This window comes from Capsella rubella, unplaced genomic scaffold (genome assembly GCF_000375325.1).
Source record: "Capsella rubella cultivar Monte Gargano unplaced genomic scaffold, Caprub1_0 scaffold_1, whole genome shotgun sequence".
Classification (NCBI taxonomy): Eukaryota; Viridiplantae; Streptophyta; class Magnoliopsida; order Brassicales; family Brassicaceae; genus Capsella; species Capsella rubella.
This window is the reverse complement of record NW_006238923.1, coordinates 11,517,154-11,536,940: the sequence shown is the minus strand read 5'-3', so window position 1 is coordinate 11,536,940 and position 19,787 is coordinate 11,517,154. Positions and strand designations below refer to the sequence as shown.

At 36.6% G+C, this 19,787-nt stretch overlaps 3 protein-coding genes across 4 annotated transcripts; 1 reads left to right on the top strand and 2 right to left on the bottom strand.

Moving 5' to 3' along the window:
• Positions 1-2,207: 2,207 nt before the first annotated feature.
• Positions 2,208-12,689, top strand: LOC17900454 (transcription initiation factor TFIID subunit 1). Of its 2 annotated transcripts, none has more exons than XM_006306515.2 (22): positions 2,208-2,408; positions 2,634-2,770; positions 3,279-3,382; positions 3,558-3,620; positions 3,754-3,799; positions 4,147-4,401; positions 4,655-4,746; positions 4,850-5,009; positions 5,345-6,446; positions 6,566-6,768; positions 6,887-7,124; positions 7,295-7,631; positions 8,063-8,263; positions 8,400-8,495; positions 8,611-8,817; positions 9,161-9,367; positions 9,516-9,999; positions 10,086-10,285; positions 10,399-10,503; positions 10,600-10,656; positions 10,737-11,918; positions 12,155-12,689. In XM_006306515.2, exons 2-22 carry the CDS (start codon positions 2,725-2,727, stop codon positions 12,515-12,517), a joined length of 5,748 nt encoding a protein of 1,915 aa, XP_006306577.1. In that variant the 5' UTR covers positions 2,208-2,408; positions 2,634-2,724; the 3' UTR covers positions 12,518-12,689. The 2 variants fall into 2 exon arrangements, with proteins under 2 accessions (XP_006306577.1, XP_023645357.1); XM_023789589.1 differs by having other exon boundaries at positions 3,273-3,382.
• Positions 12,690-13,041: 352 nt separating this feature from the next.
• Positions 13,042-14,574, bottom strand: LOC17897392 (probable BOI-related E3 ubiquitin-protein ligase 2). Its single transcript, XM_006305337.2, has 4 exons — positions 14,346-14,574; positions 14,190-14,269; positions 13,823-14,109; positions 13,042-13,734 (listed from the first exon to the last, which is right to left on the bottom strand). The coding sequence occupies exons 1-4, from the start codon at positions 14,396-14,398 to the stop codon at positions 13,201-13,203; spliced, it is 954 nt and encodes a 317-aa protein (XP_006305399.1). The 5' UTR covers positions 14,399-14,574; the 3' UTR covers positions 13,042-13,200.
• Positions 14,575-16,144: 1,570 nt separating this feature from the next.
• Positions 16,145-18,471, bottom strand: LOC17897965. The gene is made up of 5 exons (XM_006305284.2): positions 18,162-18,471; positions 17,824-17,885; positions 17,445-17,532; positions 17,118-17,220; positions 16,145-17,024 (listed from the first exon to the last, which is right to left on the bottom strand). Exons 1-5 carry the CDS (start codon positions 18,281-18,283, stop codon positions 16,416-16,418), a joined length of 984 nt encoding a protein of 327 aa, XP_006305346.1. The 5' UTR covers positions 18,284-18,471; the 3' UTR covers positions 16,145-16,415.
• Positions 18,472-19,787: the final 1,316 nt, after the last annotated feature.

Genomic DNA, 19,787 nt, shown 5'->3' with positions numbered 1-19,787 from the left:
CTAGATAGTTATTGTAAATTTAGTTAGTAGGAGATCAGAGATTATTATGAGTTTTAATACACTAAGTCAACAGGTTCATGATAGTTATGGTAAGAACTAAAATTAATTGCTTGTTTAGGTTAGGTCAATATACAATATATCTAAAATGCCTTAGGTACAACTTTTTACTTTTGGTAAAATAAGATTTTTATTAGAATTAATTTTTGATTCACACTTGAATAAATTAGATCAAATAATTAACACTCACATAAATATTCTTTTACGCAGTTTGTGTGTTTATCGATATTTACACACACATAAATATTAATTTTCTCTTTAGCTTTTAAGAAACATCTCTTACCAAATGTTAAGGTAAAAATTGGTTAAAAGCTCATGGATAATAGTTGCATTTGGATATAAACTCAAAATCACATTCACGTAGAACAATGTTCACAAGAAAACTTCGTTTTCAACATCTCTTTCATGAAAATCTTCAATAATAATTTGTCAAATCTGATTTTAATTTTATAATCTTTTATGGCGAATCTCATTGATCAATCCCCTTACAATTGGAAAATCATTATATTTGTGAATTTATTGGTTATATGGTTCATAATTTTGCCTAAAAAAAAGTGTGAGTTCAAAATTTTCGAACATAGATGTTATAAAAGGATCGCCGTCGTGAGATCAAAATTTTCATTGCTGTGCTGTGAAGGTTACTTCCCTGTTTGAACCTCTGCAAATCCGTTTACTCCAAAGCATCTACATTACAAAAGTGTATTTGAAATCCTTTTACAATACTTGAATTTATGTAATTTATCTCTTTAATTCATTTTTTATCCAATACCCCTCCTAAAACGATCTAATTAAACTCTACTCGTTATTTACACAAATAAAACGATCAATTAAACTCTCGTACCACTCAAATTTAGATATTAGATTCTTACAAGAGAATTTTTGATCAAAATTAGTCCATATGCATTTGAAAATCATTCAGTTGTAAATTGCTAATTTTTGTTTTTCAGAGAGTCTAACGTTTTATCTATTATTTTTATAATTATCAAAATAATTTCATGACTTCTATTATATCTTCTCCCGTCTGACTTTCAGAATTTTGATGTATTTACTTTTGATAAATATTTTAAAGCATATAGATCGATTATTCTTATTTTTAAATCTCTATGTCCAATTTGTACTTGATTGGAACATTCCAAATTATCCAAATTAATGGATTAGTGGTTCTCGTGATATAAACTTACAAGAGTTTACATGAGTTAGATGATGTATCATACTATTAAATGATGTATGTGTGATGTGTTATCACGAATGAGAACAATTTTAATAATTGAAAAGATAAACTCTAATTATATATATAGCTGGAAATATTTTTCCTAAAATAATTGAACCAAATTTCAAATTAAGAAGGTAAAAATTTATATGCAATTGTAATTTTTTTTCCATTGAGCGATCGTTACTAAATTATTTTTATCTTTTCTATAACTTTAGCTATATTTTCAGTTTTAAATAGTTAAATTTTTCTTCTTTTATGTCGTTGGTATCATTTTGTTTGGCGGCAAATTTAAACGGACATAGGTGCTAATATTCATTGTTCATTTGTTTCCGTCAAAATTAGTTGATCGATAAATTTTAAGTTTATCAAACATTCTAGTGTAAATTATTCACTTAAACTAATAAAATCAATAAATAGAAAAATCTATTAATTTCTATTTTGATCATGACTAGTATCATGTTCGATTTGAAATTCAATTATTTTTAAATTTATAAGTTCATGAGCACTCTATTTTTTTGGTCAACTAAAGTTCATGAGCACTCTATGGAGTCATATATGCCTTATTCACATTTTTGGTTATCTAAAAAGTTCAGCTATAACTGTAATGTAATTTTAATACTATTAAAATCGTATTTTTTTTTTACAAGTTTAGTAGGAATAAATTTTAATTGTTTTATTCCCGTGAGTATTATATGCAGACTAGTAGATTCTTAAAAAATTGTCATGATTAAACAAAAATAGTTATTTGATAAAATGAACCGACTCTATTTAAAAGCTCGACCAAACGGTTAAGTCTGAACCACCTCCATACAACGAAATTGATTTTTAATTTCTCTGGTTTAGAAATTTGACCCGGAACTAAAGTTTATTCGGGTCGGGTTATAACTTTTATAAATAATGCCCTCACAATCTCATCTTGGTCGCTTCGCAATTTCTTCTTTTTTACAATTCTTTTTTTCTTTCTTTGTTTTTGGTTATTTCCTCCGATTTGAGAGTTTGCTACCTCGGAACCTCTCCTCCGACATCGTACCGTCTCGTTCAATTGAGCTGGTTCATCTTCTCCGACGAAGCTTACTTATACCCTCAATTAGGGTTTCAAGAAACACCGCCCAACCCAACAATCACGTATCAGTGAATGGTATCGTATCGTGTTCTCAATTTTATCGAGCTTTGATTGCAACTCAGCTTAACTCGAAGAATTGATCAATGGGGTTTCGATTTGGGTGTGTTTAGAAGCTAAATTGAGTCGCTTTTTGATGAAGTTGTTGTTTTGGGTATCTTATCAGATAAAGAAGTTGGCTTTTGGTTCCAGGTCCGTTTAGGTTGGTTTGTAATTGTGTAGTTTTTTTTGTTTCTCTTGTAGGTTTTGATTGAGTTTTGATGGTTTCGGGATCTGGGAGGGAAAACTATATTGCCGTCTTCCGATTTCGACCATTGTATCTGAAGCTTTGAATATGGCTGAAGCCAATGGCAACGGTCCCCACAACGAGGATTACCCAGGTAGCTCTATGCTGCTCTCTTATCAAAAGTTTGTTGCTTTCTTATGGTTTTGGTCCATCGTCGAAAATGGTTATGGTTTCTTACTTGTGGAATGTTGGATTAGTATTATATCTGGAACTAGATATGTCTCTGAGTAGCTACTATCGCTGCACTTAGACCAGCTCATGAACGATATGTGGTTTTTGAGTATTGCGGATTTCCTTGAGTAGAAAAGGATTAGTCTTTGAGTATCCTGGACATGTTCGAGTTAGGATCCTTTTTTCTAAATTTCTAGTGGGAAGAGGGTTTGTAGGAATTTAGTTGACGAAGAGATTGGGAAAAGTAGTGTCACTTGATAGCCTGATAATGTGACCTTGGATATTGCAGTTTAACAAGAGTGTAATATGCAATCATAAATTAAAGATTAGTGCCTTGTGATTCTAAATACTTATGATGATTAGCACATGCATTCCCCATTGCTAGCAAAGATTTGTTTGGTGAACACCAATATTTTACATGTCAGTTGCAGATGAAGATGAGGAATATGAGGACAACAACCAGGGTTTTAACCTTGGATTCATCTTTGGAAATGTTGACAACTCTGGGGACTTGGATGCGGATTACCTTGATGAGGTAGTTGGTTTAGCTCTGTCAGTATGATGACCTTGTTGAACACATTATTTCATGGAATAATCGGTTTTACTTTGCTGTCTCTTCTCTCCGGACTTAAGATATATGTATTTTTCAACAATGAGTTGCAAATTCTCCACCAAGCATATGTGCCAATGATAACATTTAAACTTTACAGGACGCCAAAGAACATCTTTCTGCGTTGGCAAATAAGCTGGGTTCATCTCTACCAGATATAAATGTAACATTCTACGCACTCTTCGACATTTTGTTTTTCTAAAGTTTATAGGCGAGTGAATGCGAGTCTTTTTGTGATTTTTAATCCTCTTTTTGTTGTACTGGGATGCCAATTATGGTGTTTCTAAACTCAACAGTCGTTGGCACAATCAGAACGTACAACAAGTGATCCAGCTGAGCAAGGTGATGTTGTCTGCCAGGGTGTCTATCTCATGCAGTTTTATTTTTTTTATTTAACTTCTAGTTTGCATTCTAGCCTTTATTTAGACCATACTGGAGGATATACTAGGAAACCTGCTAGAAACTTTTTCTCCCAGTGGACGTTTCCATCGCAACGGTCTTGCATTCTTCTTAGTTCCTACTTAATTATTAGTTCGTTTTTACAGTGCCTTGCGTAAATCATATATGCGACTGACACTGGAGATCATTAAATATAGACATTCCTACTCATAGTAGCTACATACTAATACTATTTACAATACCCAAATCCTGGTCATCATCTTCATTGAATGTGATGATATGTTGTGTAGATTATGATAGAAAAGCTGAGGATGCTGTTGATTATGAGGATATTGATGAAGAGTATGATGGTCCCGAAGTTCAAGTAGTTAGTGAGGAAGATCATCTATTACCAAAAAAGGAGTACTTTTCTACTGCTGTTGCTTTGGGTAGTTTAACTTCCAGAACTTCTGTGTTTGACGATGAGGATTATGATGAGGAAGAAGAACAAGAGGAGGAGCATCCGCCAGTTGAAAAATCGTTTGAAACTGATAAGAGGGAACCAGGTTTGCATTTCAAAATTTATGTTTTTTGAACAAAAAGATTAGCATATAGTAAAGTGTAGTTTTGTTGTGTCATCTCATGACTCTCAAATTGGTTTAGGTGAGTTATTATCCCGGTATTTTTACTTGTTCAGCTCAGGCAAATGATTACTACCAAAGCTGTAGTGCGTTGTTAAGTCCTTGAGATCAGAAAAATGGAGTTTATCTTATGTCTCTTGTGTCACTGATTATAAGACAAAAAAAAATTGTGTTGCAGTTGTCTTAAAGGAAGATAAGGTCTTGGAGTATGAAAAAGAGGCTAGAAATTTGGAAACCGAGGATCAGATGGACACAGAAGATGTCCAGGAGGTCAGTTTCCCCCTCAAAATAAAGGGAAATTGTGTCTCAAACTACATATTTTTTTTGCTGTGGGATGATTTTGTTCTGTTAGTGATCTCATCAAAACATTCAGGAGGAGGTGGATGAGTTATTGGATGAGAAAGGCGTCACCCCACTGCCTACGTTGTATGTGGAAGATGGTATGGTCATCTTACAGTTCTCCGAGATATTTGCTATCCATGAGCCACCACAGAAGCGCGAGAGGAGAGAAAATAGATATGTCACTTGTAGAGGTAAATGATCTGGAATGCTTTTTCTATATTTGTTTCTTCTGAACCGTATTAAATCTGCAACATCAAATAAAGTTCTTCCAGACTTTTTGGAATTTTTAGTATTTGCCTTTCATAATTTAAAGGCCAATAAGTGTTGAACCATGATAATGATTCCTTTTGTGGGGATCTGTGTAGTTGGTTCATTCTATATCTTTTTCTAGGCAACTTATGTTTTTGTCCATTTCACCTTTGCTTTATCATTTCTGTTGTCTCTGTATTCCTTTTTTTTTTTTTTTTTTTGGTTGTAATTCACTTCTTCATGTGGAACTCTTACATCATAGCCTTATTTCGTACAGAAAAATACAAATCTATGAATATTTCTGAGCTTGTCGAAGACGATGAGGAGGCACTCCTGAAGAGCTATGGTAGGGTTGATACTCATGTAAAAGAAGCGGATATAATTCAGCTGGATGTTCCCTTTCCCATTAGAGAGGGGTTACAGCTGGTACAAGCTGGCACAATGGGCGGAATCGCACCAGAATCAAGGGAATTTACCAAGCTAGGAAGGGATCCGTGTATCATGGGTGAAATGTTGAAGCAGGAGATAATAGATGATAATTCATCTCTATGCCAGTCTCAATTATCAATGGAAGTTTTTCCTCTAGACCAGCATGAATGGGAACATCGGATTCTTTGGGAGCATTCACCTGAAATTAGTGGTAATTCTGGTAATGGCTTGGAATCTGGACTTGAGTCTGAAGGTATGCTTATTGATGGAACAAATTCAGAGACTGATCAAGAAAGCTTGAATGTCATGAACTCTAGAGAGCAAGTTCAAGCTGACAATAATATGCTTTTGCCTTCTTCTGCCAATCTGTTGGAGTCTTTTGGCTCAAGAGGTTCCTTATCTACAAACGAGTCCACTAACAAAAGTAAACATCATCCACAACTGTTACGATTAGAATCCCAGTGGGATGAGAATCATCTTAGAGCAAATGATGCAGCTGGAGTAGAGAATATAAAGCGACTTGAAAGCGAAGCTCTTGGGCGCTTTAGCAGACTTGTATTGCGAGAGAGGGATTTGGGTGATGAGGCATGGTTAGATAGTATAATATGGGACTCCGACAAAGAGTTGAGCAGATCTAAACTAATTTTTGATCTTCAAGATGAGCATATGGTCTTTGAAATTTTGGATAACGAGGAAAGCAAAAATCTTCAGCTTCATGCTGGAGCTATGATTGTATCCCGGTCTTCAAAATCCAAGGATGAAAACTTTCATGAAGGCTTTGAATCAAACTCTGGGTGGCAATTCAATATTTCTAATGACAAGTTTTATATGAATGGAAAAAGCTCTCAGCAACTGCAAGCAAATACTAATAAATCCGGCATTCATAGTTTGAGAGTTTTTCATTCGGCACCTGCGATTAAATTGCAGACAATGAAGAGTAAATTGAGCAAGTAAGTGGGCACTCATATATTTTAATAACATTTTGTATTTGCACTCTTTTGTATACTCTAAAATGTTTCTACACTTTATCGTAGTTTCTGTTAAAATATTTTGAGTTAACTTTTTGCAGTAAAGACATAGCAAATTTTCACCGACCCAAAGCTTTATGGTATCCACATGACAATGAGCTAGCCATCAAGCAACAAGGAAAGTTACCCACCCGAGGATCCATGAAAATTGTAGTTAAGAGCCTGGGGGGTAAAGGGAGCAAGCTACACGTTGGCATAGAGGAATCTGTCTCTTCTCTAAAAGCCAAAGCTTCAAGAAAGCTAGGTTGTTGTTATACTTTCACTTTTTGTCTACCTCATTATGACATGGATTCTGTTTCTAAAACACAGTATTTTATTGGTTTCACTGACTTGGAGCTCCCTTGCTACAATTGTTTTTGCAGATTTTAAGGAAACAGAAGCAGTAAAGATGTTCTATATGGGCAAGGAACTTGAGGATGAGAAGTCTTTTGCTGTACAAAATGTTCAACCAAATTCCTTGGTTCATCTTGTACGCACCAAAGTACATTTGTGGCCATGGGCACAGAAGCTACCTGGCGAAAATAAATCTTTGCGACCTCCTGGGGCATTCAAGAAGAAATCTGACCTATCTACTAAAGATGGCCATGTTTTCTTGATGGAGTAAGACAAATTTCATATGAGACTTACCTGTGTCAAATCGGGAACTTTTGTTTAGTTTTTATTTATTTTTGGCATGCTACTTTTGGCTTTTGCGGTTATTTTGATCTCTATCTCTCAGCAGGGAAAGACATTAATTGGACGTCTCCATTTCGTTGCATTGATCTCTGTAGGTACTGCGAGGAGAGGCCGCTGATGCTCAGTAATGCAGGAATGGGTGCAAATTTGTGCACATATTATCAGAAGTCATCCCCAGAGGATCAACGCGGCAACTTGCTGCGCAATCAAAGTGACACTTTAGGAAATGTGATGATTTTAGAACCTGGGGACAAGTCTCCTTTCCTTGGGGAGATACATGCTGGTTGCAGTCAGTCATCTATTGAAACAAACATGTATAAAGCACCTGTTTTTCCGCAGAAACTGCAATCAACAGATTACTTGTTGGTCCGGTCTCCTAAAGGAAAGCTCTCTCTAAGGCGTATTGACAAGATTGTTGCTGTTGGACAACAGGTTTGCCTTTCGTAATTCTCTTAGAATTTTGTCCAGGGGAAGTGTACATATTTTTAGACATACACACAAGCAAAATTGAATCTACATATTACATGCTTCTGATTTAGTGTCGTAACGATTGAGCTTTCTAGCCTGAGCCAATTAAATTAATCTTTGGCGTCTATCACATTTTCCTTTGGTATTTTGGTGTTGATGTGCTAGCAAAATGTTAGGATAAGTGATGGAAGCGTATAGTAAGCTAACAGATTTAGAATAAATAGATATTTTTGGGAAGGTCCCCAGTGAACAGAGAGATGTGAGATTCTCATTTCAGCTGTCTGGTTATAAGTTTTACTTGCAGTATACGTAATTGTGGGAATCTGCCTCATTTTTCTGCGTCATTTTTGCCCTAGTTTCATAAAATCGGCATGCTCAGATTATATATTTTCCAGGAACCTCGTATGGAAGTAATGTCTCCTGGATCAAAGAATCTACAGACTTATTTGGTGAACAGGATGTTGGTTTATGTGTACCGAGAATTTTCGAAGCGTGGTCAGCACCACTCAATTGCTGCAGATGAGCTGTCTTTCTTATTTTCTAACTTGTCAGATGCAATCATCAAGAAGAACATGAAAACTTGTGCTGTTTTAAAGGTATCTCATCAAATTCTCACGCCCGCATAAGTAGCAGCTAGAGTTGCAGAATTGCATTTTTTCTCTTTTATTTTTCTTATTGCGTCATCATGCTTCTGTATCATGCTGACCTCTTACATGAATGTACAAAATGCAGAGGGATAAAAATGGCCAGCAATGTTGGTACAAAAAAAAAGATTTTCCAGATCCACCACCTGAGAATGAGCTGAAAAAGCTGGTGGCACCAGAGCATGTAAGTTTTGCCTTAGAGTTAATTTTACTACACAATTTTGTTTCCGCTGCCAAATTTGGATTAAATGGAAGTATATACTCTAAGATGCATGGTATTCTATATTTTGTTGGCCTAGGTTTGTTCCTATGAGAGTATGCTAGCTGGGCTGTACCGGCTCAAACATTTAGGGATCACTCGGTTTACACTACCTGCCAGCATATCAGCTGCATTGGCTCAGCTCCCAGACGAAGCTATTGCTCTTGCTGCTGCATCACATATTGAGAGGGAGTTGCAGATTACTCCATGGAATCTAAGCAGTAATTTTGTTTCTTGTACAAACCAGGTGAGCATCAGATATCTATAATTGGGAGTTACCTAGCCAGTGAGTTTCTATCTGTAAGTTATGTTATTAACTTAGGAGTTAGTTAACCCTAACCAGCTACTCCGTAAAAGGGGTGTTTATTCTCGGTTCTGTTTAATAGATACGCCAGGGTGATACATTATTAGGTCTTTGCAAACAAGATTAGAATCTATTTTCAGCTCTATCTTCTCTAGTTTTGCTAACGGCCTTTCTGAATCTTGTCAGTGGAGTTGATTTGATACTTTTGATAAGCCATTGCTCATGCTTTCGTTACTTGGCTGGTTCAATACTCACATATCTGATTCTCATTTGTGGGTTTGAGTAGGACAGAGCAAATATAGAGCGTTTGGAAATTACTGGGGTTGGTGACCCCTCTGGACGGGGTCTAGGATTCAGCTACGTCAGAGCTGCACCAAAAGCACCAGCTGCAGCCGGGCATATGAAAAAAAAGGCAGCAGCCGGTCGTGGGGCCCCAACTGTCACCGGTACAGATGCTGATCTTCGCAGATTAAGCATGGAAGCAGCTCGAGAGGTATACATTTCTTTGTTTCAGATGTCTAGGAACCTAAAAGGACATCTTTCTTACAAGTTTCCCTTTTCTTCTGGACTATTACTAAAGTAAAGCCCATCGAAAATTTGAATTAAGAGATGCTGATATGATTTTGCTGTTACATTTATAGGTTCTTCTTAAGTTTAACGTCCCTGATGAGATAATCGCCAAGCAAACTCGATGGCATCGTATAGCTATGATACGGAAGCTATCAAGTGAGCAGGCTGCATCCGGTGTTAAGGTTGACCCTACAACCATAGGCAAGTATGCTCGTGGCCAGAGAATGTCTTTTCTGCAGATGCAACAGCAGGCCCGAGAAAAGTGTCAGGAGATTTGGGACAGGCAGCTTTTGTCCCTTTCAGCTTTTGATGGTGATGAGAATGAAAGTGAAAATGAGGCGAACAGTGACTTGGACTCCTTTGCCGGAGATCTGGAAAATCTACTTGATGCTGAGGAAGGTGGGGAGGGGGAAGAATCTAATATGTCTAAGAATGACAAGTTGGATGGAGTTAAGGGTCTTAAGATGAGACGGCGGCCATCTCAAGTTGAGACAGATGAAGAAATTGAAGATGAAGCTACTGAATATGCAGAGTTATGCCGATTGCTGATGCAAGGTACTTGCTTTCAACTAAGCATTTATGCTATTAGCTAAAGGTTTTTTTTTTTGTCAATGAATCACTGATTGGTGGTGCTTATTTAGATGAGGATCAGAAGAAGAAAAAGAAAAAGTTGAAAGGTGTGGGAGAGGGAATGGGATCCTTTCCTCCTCCACGACCCAATATAGGTTTTCAGATTGGTGAACCTTTACGAAAGGCCAATGCCATTGACAAGAAACCTATTGCCATCCAACCTGATGCATCTTTCTTAGTAAACGAAAGCACAGTCAAAGACACCAGACATGTCAGTACAAGTTTGAAATTTTTTTTAAACCCTTTACTCTTATCATCTCCAATTACTATGTCAAACAATCATGTGTTTACCAACTCATATTGTATTCCCCCCTTCACTGGCAGGTTGATAGCCCTATTATAAAGACCCCCAAAGGTAAACAGGTGAAAGAGAACAGCAATTCTTTGGGCCAGCTAAGGAAGGTCAAAATACTGAATGAAAACCTAAAGGTGCAATCAAATCAGTACAACATTAATAAAATTTAGATTATTCTCATACTTTTATGGTCATTCTTAGGTGTTCTTTGTTCTCTTGGTCTAAATCAGGTATTCAAAGAAAAGAAATCGGCGAGAGAGAACTTTGTTTGTGGAGCCTGTGGTCAGGTATAATTACTTATTAGACTAGATTTTTAATCTCAACTTGCTTCTTAGAGAAAAGTATTTGATATTATCTTCATGGCCAGCATGGGCACATGAGAACCAATAAACACTGCCCAAGATACAGAGAAAATACAGAATCACAACCTGAAGGCATAGATATGGAGAAGTCTGCGGGAAAACCAAGTTCTTCAGAACAATCAGGTCAGCCTAAGCTGAAACCTATTAAGAATAGCAAGGCTGCGCCAAAAAGTGCAATGAAAACTTCTGTAGATGAAAAGGGAGATAAATTAACTGCCAAAACTGGGGGTCTCCCTCTGAAGTTTAGATATGGTATCCCCACTGGAGAGCTGTCAGATAAACCTGCTTCTGAAGCTCCCGGAACTTCTGAGCAAGCAGTGGTGTCTGACATAGACACTGGGACTAAGTCCACATCTAAGATCAGCAAACTGAAGATTTCAAGTAAGGCAAAACCTAAAGAATCAAAGATTGAATCTAATAGACCTTCGCATCCATTGATGTCTACATTTAGTAGAGAAAGAGGGGAGAGCGAATCACACAAGCCTTCTGTTTCTGGACAACCTTTGTCTAGTACAGACAGAAATCAGGCAGCCTCAAGCAGGCACACTATTTCTATTCCGCGGCCATCATTGAGCATGGATACAGATCAAGCTGAATCACGTAGGCCTCATCTCGTGATACGACCGCCGACAGAAAGAGAACAGCCTCAGAAGAAACTTGTTATAAAACGTTCGAAAGAGATAAATGATCATGACATTAGTAGTCTTGAGGAGAGTCCACGGTTTGAGTCCCGTAAAACAAAAAGAATGGCAGAACTGGCGGGTTTTCAGAAGCAGCAAAGCTTCAGATTATCAGAGAACTCTCTAGAGCGAAGACCAAAAGAGGATAGAGTATGGTGGGAAGAAGATGAGATAAGTACGGGAAGACATATGGAGGTAAGGGCAAGAAGAGATTATGACGATATGACTGTATCAGAAGAGCCCAATGAGATAGCTGAGATCAGAAGATACGAAGAGGTACTACGGAGTGAGAGGGAGGAAGAGGAACGGCAAAAAGCCAAGAAGAAGAAAAAGAAAAAGAAGCTGCAACCCGAATTAATAGAAGGGTATCTAGAAGATTATCCTCCTCGGAGAAACGATAGAAGATTGTCAGAAAGAGGGCGGAACGTCAGAAGCCGCTACGTCTCCGACTTTGAAAGAGATGGTGCAGAGTATGCACCTCAACCAAAACGACGCAAAAAAGGAGAGGTAAGATTCTCTTTGCGTCCATATTTTTACTTTGTTCAGTCGAAGTTATTGCTCTATAGCCACGTAGCATGATTTCATGTGTCTTAATATCCTCACCGCTGCTGAAATTGTTATCACATATAGATTTGTAGTCTTGCCAGAAAATGAAACAAATGGGCGAGATCTACTGATACACAATCCTGTGTTGCTCTATGAAACTCATCTTCGTTTTCTCTCCTCAATTCATTTACCTGCAGGTTGGTCTAGCAAACATCTTGGAACGCATAGTGGACACTCTAAGACTTAAAGAAGAAGTGTCAGGCCTCTTCCTGAAACCGGTTTCGAAGAAGGAAGCTCCAGACTATCTTAATGTTGTGAAAACCCCTATGGATCTGTCGACAATCCGGGATAAAGTACGGAAGATAGAGTACAGAAACAAAGAGCAGTTTAGACACGACGTCTGGCAGATCACATACAATGCTCATCTTTACAACGACAGGCGTAACCCAGGCATACCGCCTTTAGCAGATCAGTTGCTGGAGATTTGTGATTACTTGATAGAAGATTATGGAGAACAGATATTAGAAGCAGAGAAAGGTATAGTAGATCCCAATGACTGAGAGAATTGTAATATAGAATCCTGTATCCCCCCTCTTTAGTCCCCTCCCAAAATTGGGTTTCATAGCTTAGCTAATGATTTGTACGAATAGAAAAACATTCCCATGTTTGTGTAAAGCCCAAGTAATGAAAAAGAAAAGAAAAGAAGTCGTTCTTTTTTTCTTTTTTGTAAAATTTTTTGAGGGCTTCCTTTGTAAACAAATAATCTTTTCCGTAACTATCATCAGTACTCTTACAGGAGTCTTGTTGATTAGAAGATGAGGTACGGTAATTAAGGAGAGTAGAACAATCCGTTGATGTATCATCATCCATTTGTCGACCTTTCGTAGAAGCCACATGGTTTGGTAGGTTCAGCATCACTAAACGTTTCATAAGCGACATAAACGCAAAACGTTAAAGTAATGATGACACATTCGTTTTTGTCTTCAGGGAAGTGAGCATGTTGCGCCTTGCTTCTCATCGTGCATTAGCTTTTGTCTATGTTGTTTGCTTTGGACTTTTCCTCCTCACCAAGAAGTCTCTCGTGTAACCCATGAAGTTTAGCTTACCATACAATATGTAGTTATGTACAACGTTTCATATCAAAATGTATATTCATGTTACCAATTTGGTTTTGCATTTGTTGTTTTTCCAAAAACGTTGCATGTACCATGACACAACCTAATTGGCCTAAATTAAGGCCAATTTAGCAAAGGATCGCTTCAACACTTGAATTTCGCAACGTCAGACACAACGGGCAGGCAAGTGCTGTCCGGTCACATCCCGGGCAGATGCTTAGATGTCGACACGGCAACATCACCACCGTCGCTTCTCTTTTCCGGCAAGCTTTGCAGCTCGGCCTTGTCATCCTCTCCGGATCAATGTACGCCGACTCGGCGTCCTCCAATCCGCTGATTCCCGCTCCTGCGCATAATAGTCCTTCCTCCGCCGCTCTGCTATCTTGCGCCGATAGACCACCGCATTTGTTAACGGCTTGGTGAAGCTGAGCCTGCAGCGACGCGGCGGTGGCTTCCTGCGATTTGGCTATGCCTTGCCAAGCTTGAGCATCATTTCTCAGCTGCGATTCACGCGCCACCAGCTCATCGTGACGGCGCGTGGCTCTCTCTATCTCTGCCTCTTTCTCTCTCAGCTTACGTACTAACGGCTCCTCCACAGCACCGATCAGCGCTTTATAGTGCTTGTTCCTCCTCTCCACTAATGTACGCCGTAGCTCCTCCGCCTATACAAATAAAAAAAAGGAACAATTTTTAACTTTCCGGTGAGAATAAAAATCAAAACTTTTCAGAAACCCAAGACGAAATCAAAACCTGGACACGAAGCAACCCATCAAGCTCTTCGCTTTGCCTATTGATATGTGACGAAAAAACATCTTCAAACGAACCGGAGACAAGATTCTGACGCTGAGTACTAATCTTTTGTGTCTGATCGTCGCCGGAAGACAACCGTAGTCCTGTCTGAACCATATCCAACGGCTGATGATCATAGTTGTGTTGTAATAAAGATAAGTCTAAAACTTGTGGGAACTGATGATGATGAGGTGACAACAACACTTGATGATTGTTCATTTCTCTTCCTCTCTTCCTCTGATTACAACCTACAAGCCCCCAAATACATTCTCACTTTGTTCAACAAGTTTTAACCAATATACAAAAAAAAAACAGAACTTTACAAAACCTCCATTGTTGAATAACATATTGGTTTGATCAAGAGTCTGTGACTGCAACGAAAAATCTTGTTCCTTGTCTTTCCCGTTTCTATTCACACAAAAACCATAATCAACATAACAAGATCGTAAGGATTCAATAACAGAGAAGAAGAAACAAAACGAACCTTTTGTTAAGGAAGATGAGATTAGAGGAATGGTGTTGAGCTTGGACAGCCATTTTAGTGATTCAAAAAGCTCTTTACATCATCATCTTCATCTTAAAACGTATTTGAAACTCTCTGTTGTTGTTTCTGCACCTTTCACTATCTCTATCTTTGTATGTATATAAATATAGGTGGTGGTAATAAAAAAAGAGAGAGAGCAATGAGAGAAGAAAGAGTCTTTCTTGTAGGTTGGGTTTGTATCTTTTGGTTCTCTTCTTTGGTAATTGCTTTGGCTTTTTCTTTAAGATTCTTCTCTCTCTCGTGTATTCAACCACGCCATTACTTCTCGCTTATTCCAAGAAATACACAAAAGAAAAACAAAAAAAAAAGTGTATAAATAAAACGGAAATCGATATTTCTACTGTTTATTCGGTGACCAAGTTTTTTCATTAGTGTTTTTTTTACTTTTTTTTTACGACCCCAAATTAATTTAAAAGATTTATTAAAAAAATTGTACAAAATTCTGTAAATAAATTTCTTATAACAAAAGATGGGAAACATAAATCTCTATGGATTCGAATGGTTGCAACGATTAGAATGGATAAATCCTTTTTTTTATTATTTATTAATTATAATATGTAACGGTTTTAAAATAAATAGAAAAAATCGTTATAAAGTAAATATGAACCGTTTATATAGAAATAGTTTTAGTGTTCACAGCGGTTTTGTTTTCCGCTTTAAAGTAGTATAGACTAAACCTTAGTCCGCTTTGCCTCCCTAGATTAAAATCCTATAATTTTTGCATATTCTCTATTGTACTAAGCAAAGGTATATTTAAAAATTAAAACCACATTTTCTTAGCAAAATATTGATAATGAAGTGCAAGTCACTAATCATAACATGTGTGAGACTTGGTTGATTTCTTACCTTAGCATAATAGATAACATAATTAGACTATTAGACAGCAACTTCTTCTCACCTTTTTTTTCATTATGTATTACTATAATACTACTATTCATTTATAATTGAGTGTTTTACTCTTTCTTTGTAGTTTGGTGACATAATTATTCTTTGTCTTTTCAGATCTTATTACTTTTCAAGTAATGGATAATATCATAAGCAATGTTTCTATGATATTGATTCGGAGTTCGAATAGGTTACATACAACATCAAAACTAAATGATTTACGTTATCAAACAAAAATTATATATGACCAAAACCATTATGAAAATTAGGTGGTAATCAACAATAGTAAAATCATACGTTACAAGTTATATACATAGAAATTAAAAGTGATATAAGACCAAAACCATTGTAGAAAACTATAAATTAGGTGGTAACAAATTGTTGTTAATTATTGAAAGCTTTAACATACATTATGAGCTCATTTGAGTTGGTTGATCTCATATTCTCATGTCCCAACCACAACAAAAACACCGTGCGTTAACATGTTTGCAGATTGAATAATCTACACACACGGCAACATGCATATATAAATTTGTTGATTTGTATAACCAAACAAAACAGCATATGTATCTAAAGTTTATGTACACATAAATTGAATATATGGTTGAGACTAGAAACAAAACTAAACGTTAAATTTTATGGATATGTTTTGATTGATAGTGGAATTGGGGCAGCAAAAACAAAATTAGAATCTATAAAGTTTGGATTTAGTCGTTTTCAAGATATACGTGTTGAAAATGGCCTATGATGGTTGGATTCTTTTCCCCAAAGATGACCGGTTTAATTAGACTGAGCAGTTATCCAAAATACCAAACCAAAACTTCATCTATTAGAAGAGTCTTAACAAAATGAAATGATCTCGAAACTGGTTTTTCTATTAGCAATCAAATAAGCAATTTTAAATCTAACAAGTAACATACAGTGAAAAATCAAATGAGATGCAATCAACAGCTTTTATCCATTGCTGAGTTCTAATATCTAATTGATGATCAACACTACTTTACAAGAATATGCTTTAAAGACTCTTCAGGATCTGTTTTGAGGGATGTTTGATCATTGTACAATACCTTGATCACAAAAGATCTGGAGTTTGGAGTTCAATTCATCGGCAGGATGCTCTCGACTTCACAAAGTTACAACATTGTCAAAAGATTGGAGATTCCCGCTGATTTTTTGAAATGCTTCTTCGCTCATCTCAACTTTTCGGACTTGAGCGGGGAAAACCTTGTTCTTCTCGGATGCTGCAGGAGAAGTAACATGACTGCAGAGTTTTGATTTCATCTCTAAGCAAGATTTGAGATCTTCTTCGGTTCTTGCTTTGTTCAGTTTATCGACTATTTCATTCAAAGCTGAACCTTTGTCTTGCCATTTCTTTCTTTTCGTCCGCCTTTTCTTTTCATCTTCATCATCTGAAGAGCCACCATATTCTGTTCTCTGAAGCTTAAACAAACCGGCTTTGATAGTCTCCGTGATCCGCTTCTTAAAGCTCTCTGTTCTTGCAGAGTTCGATCTCAGCCTCAGTTTAAGCTCTGGAATATTTTTTTCCTCGTTGTTTCGTTCAGAAGCTGCAGCTCTGGGAACCTCTTCATCAGGGACAGATGTAAATGAAATTGCTTCTTCGAGTAAATTCACATTACTCATGTACCGATCAAAAGCTTCATTTTCTACTTCAATGTTTCTGTCTCTATACTCTTTAAGCTTTGTAAACCGCCACTCATTTAAAGCTTGAGCATCCTAGATTAAAAGAACAACTGATTAGAGAAAAGCAACTAATAGTAGATTTTCTCGATGAGTAATGAAGTCAACAAAAGACATCTTAATTAGTACCTTTATCGTCAAAGGTTTTCTCTGGCGGGAGGAAGCATTCAAGTTATTAAACTGAGCAAAGTTGCTAGAGAGTTGGCGGATTGACGAAACTCTAGTTGTAGTCCTGAAGGAGTTCCCAACAGAAGATAAATGTCAACTTAAAGAGACCATCTTTTTAGTTCCAAAAGAACATACATATATAGCATCTCAAATTCAACTATGTTCAATAACAAGAAAACTGAGCAATGTCCTAACAAAGTAAGCAAACCAAATTGTCATCTGAGATTCACTTCCCCCCAAAAGCACTAACAAATAAAAAAACTAAAAAAATGGTTTGTGTATACGTACCCAGGAGTGCCTTCAGATGCTTTCTGGTCTGATGATGGAGTACTTGGCGCCTGCATCTTCTCACCAGGAGTCGCAGCTACTTTAAGAACTGCAGCGACATAAACACATAAGCCGAAACACAAAACAAGCCATGATAAGCAAATCTATATTTCTCAACTAATCACAAGCACTCTCAAAGAATCAGTCTTCCAATACTCTCTTCTCTTATTCCAGAATCTCTATCGGAATCATTGTTCCACACTAAACACTAAACTTACCAAGTGAAAGAAACAATTACTAGAATATCCTTATCAATGATATCAAAACTAAACACTACAACTGTTCTTCAGCTAAGTATCTTCTCAAATTCAGATTCAAAGGGGAAGAGAGTAGACCATACCGTGAATAGGGCAGGGGTTCTCTGCTCTTGAACAACAACCCTTACAAGATTGAAACGGGCACCTGCATTAAACACATCCAAGCAATACAATTACACTCATCAATAAACCAACATCACTCCCAATTATCTAAAAAAAAAAAACTCATCTTTTCGAAACTAAAGCTCAAAACTTTAACCAATCTCAAGAATCTTTAGACCCATCAACCACCAAATCATGGAGAAAACTCAAACCCCAACACATAAGAACCCTAAATTCGATTCCTTTCAGATCAAAAACCTAAAGAATCAACCACAATTCAAAATCTAGAAATGAAACAATGCGTAGAAAGAAGCAAGACCTGGAGCGAGCAACGTTGCCGCATTGGATACACTTAGGTTTATTGAGACCACGGAGAGTCTTGGGAGGCGTGACGACGGCGGAGAGGCCATTGTTACTCAGAGACGGTGACGAAGTCGCCATCTTTCTTTCACCGGAGATCAAATTGAAATCGCTACTTAACTGTCAAAATTGAAAACCGTTATTGAACGAAAGAGAAAAGCTAACTAACCAAAAAAATAAAATTCGAATCGAAAGGATTGGTTTTTATTTTGTTTGGTCGCTCTGATTTTTGAGAAGTGATCTCTCTCTCTCTCTGACGCTCGGTTCCACGGCGGGTCTAGGGCTCCGGTTATTAAAAAAGTACACACGTGAGTCGTTTTAATGGGCCTGGATCAAAGCCCAATAAGTTCTCTTTAAATTGAACCGAACTTAACCAAATCATGAACTTTTAGTCCGGGACTTGTTTTAACAAAGTTTAAAATACTTTTTTTTTTTGGTTTTAATGTTAAGAAAGTTTAGGTTTATAATACTTCCAATAGAAAACCCACAAATCTATTGATAGTCCAAGTAATTTAGGTTATTCATGTATATATATAGACATGTTTAGGAACAACAAGGAACGTAATTTAGGGTTTTTGCCGTTTTTTTTCCCTCATCTCTGATTAATTCTCTTCTTCCCTATATTGTATATGTTTCTATCTTCATAAGAATGTCAAATTTGATTTGACAGAAACAGTGAAAACAAAATCACTCTACCAATTGACTTGTAGTTTGAAGCTTTGATTTGGACGTTACAATTGATATCAAAGCTTCTATTTTGAAGTTCTGATGCCAAATGTAACGAGTAGATCAAAGCTTTAAGGTAGAAGTCAATATGATGAAAGGAGAAAAATATATGTAATGTTTTGGTTTCGGGTTTGAAAGGATGTATGTTATTCGATACACAACCTCTTTGATTATTCAAAAGAAAAAATATATATACATATGTGTTTGGATTTTTACTATCTTAGTTTTGGTGAGTTCAACTTTAAGTGTTTTATCTTATTGGTCTCTATTGATAATTATATGACTTATTGCGTAATCTTTGCTGGATTTGCACTTTTAATTTGTTTAGATCAGTCAAATTTGTATGGACTTAAAGATTAGGATGTATTAACACATAAAACTAGTTTTCTAGACATGATTATATTCGATTAAAATAGTTTTAGTAGTATGTGTAGTAAAAATCTACACAACGATTCAAACTTAACAACTCTGATTATACTAGAGACTTTTCTAATTAATGTTTGCAATCTTGTACTTGACGATGGCCATGTCACAAAATTTCTCTGTAACTCTCACTTTCCACACCAATGTATTAAAAGTCTAATATTCGTAGGCATGAGTTTTAGGTTTTTAGCCCAATACAGATTTCTCTTCAAATTAAACTGAACTTAACAAAATCAGAAAATACATAAATCAGTCGGTTTGTGGATAGATATATTATTTTTCTCTTTATTGTTAACCAGGAGTAAGAATCGTTCTTATCAAGTAAACTTTTAATTTTTTAGAATATCGTTGAAGTCCTATTCTCGAGTATCTAATTTGCAACAGTTGTGTGTCTATATAGATGTTAAAATTGATTAACAAAGACTGTGAATAATTC

Coding starts and splice junctions, on each gene's coding strand:
- LOC17900454 (XM_023789589.1), top strand. CDS start 2,725: ATGGCTGAAGCCAATGGCAACGGTCCCCACAACGAGGATTACCCAG. Junction 6,447..6,565: donor ATGAAGAGTAAATTGAGCAA/GTAAGTGGGCAC, acceptor AACTTTTTGCAG/TAAAGACATAGCAAATTTTC. Junction 8,264..8,399: donor AAACTTGTGCTGTTTTAAAG/GTATCTCATCAA, acceptor TACAAAATGCAG/AGGGATAAAAATGGCCAGCA.
- LOC17897392 (XM_006305337.2), bottom strand. CDS start 14,398: ATGGCTGTCCAAGCTCAACACCATTCCTCTAATCTCATCTTCCTTAAC. Junction 14,270..14,345: donor CTCATCTTCCTTAACAAAAG/GTTCGTTTTGTT, acceptor TTGTGTGAATAG/AAACGGGAAAGACAAGGAAC. Junction 13,735..13,822: donor ATGGGTTGCTTCGTGTCCAG/GTTTTGATTTCG, acceptor TTATTTGTATAG/GCGGAGGAGCTACGGCGTAC.
- LOC17897965 (XM_006305284.2), bottom strand. CDS start 18,283: ATGGCGACTTCGTCACCGTCTCTGAGTAACAATGGCCTCTCCGCCGTC. Junction 17,886..18,161: donor GGCAACGTTGCTCGCTCCAG/GTCTTGCTTCTT, acceptor TGTTTAATGCAG/GTGCCCGTTTCAATCTTGTA. Junction 17,221..17,444: donor GCATCTGAAGGCACTCCTGG/GTACGTATACAC, acceptor GAACTCCTTCAG/GACTACAACTAGAGTTTCGT.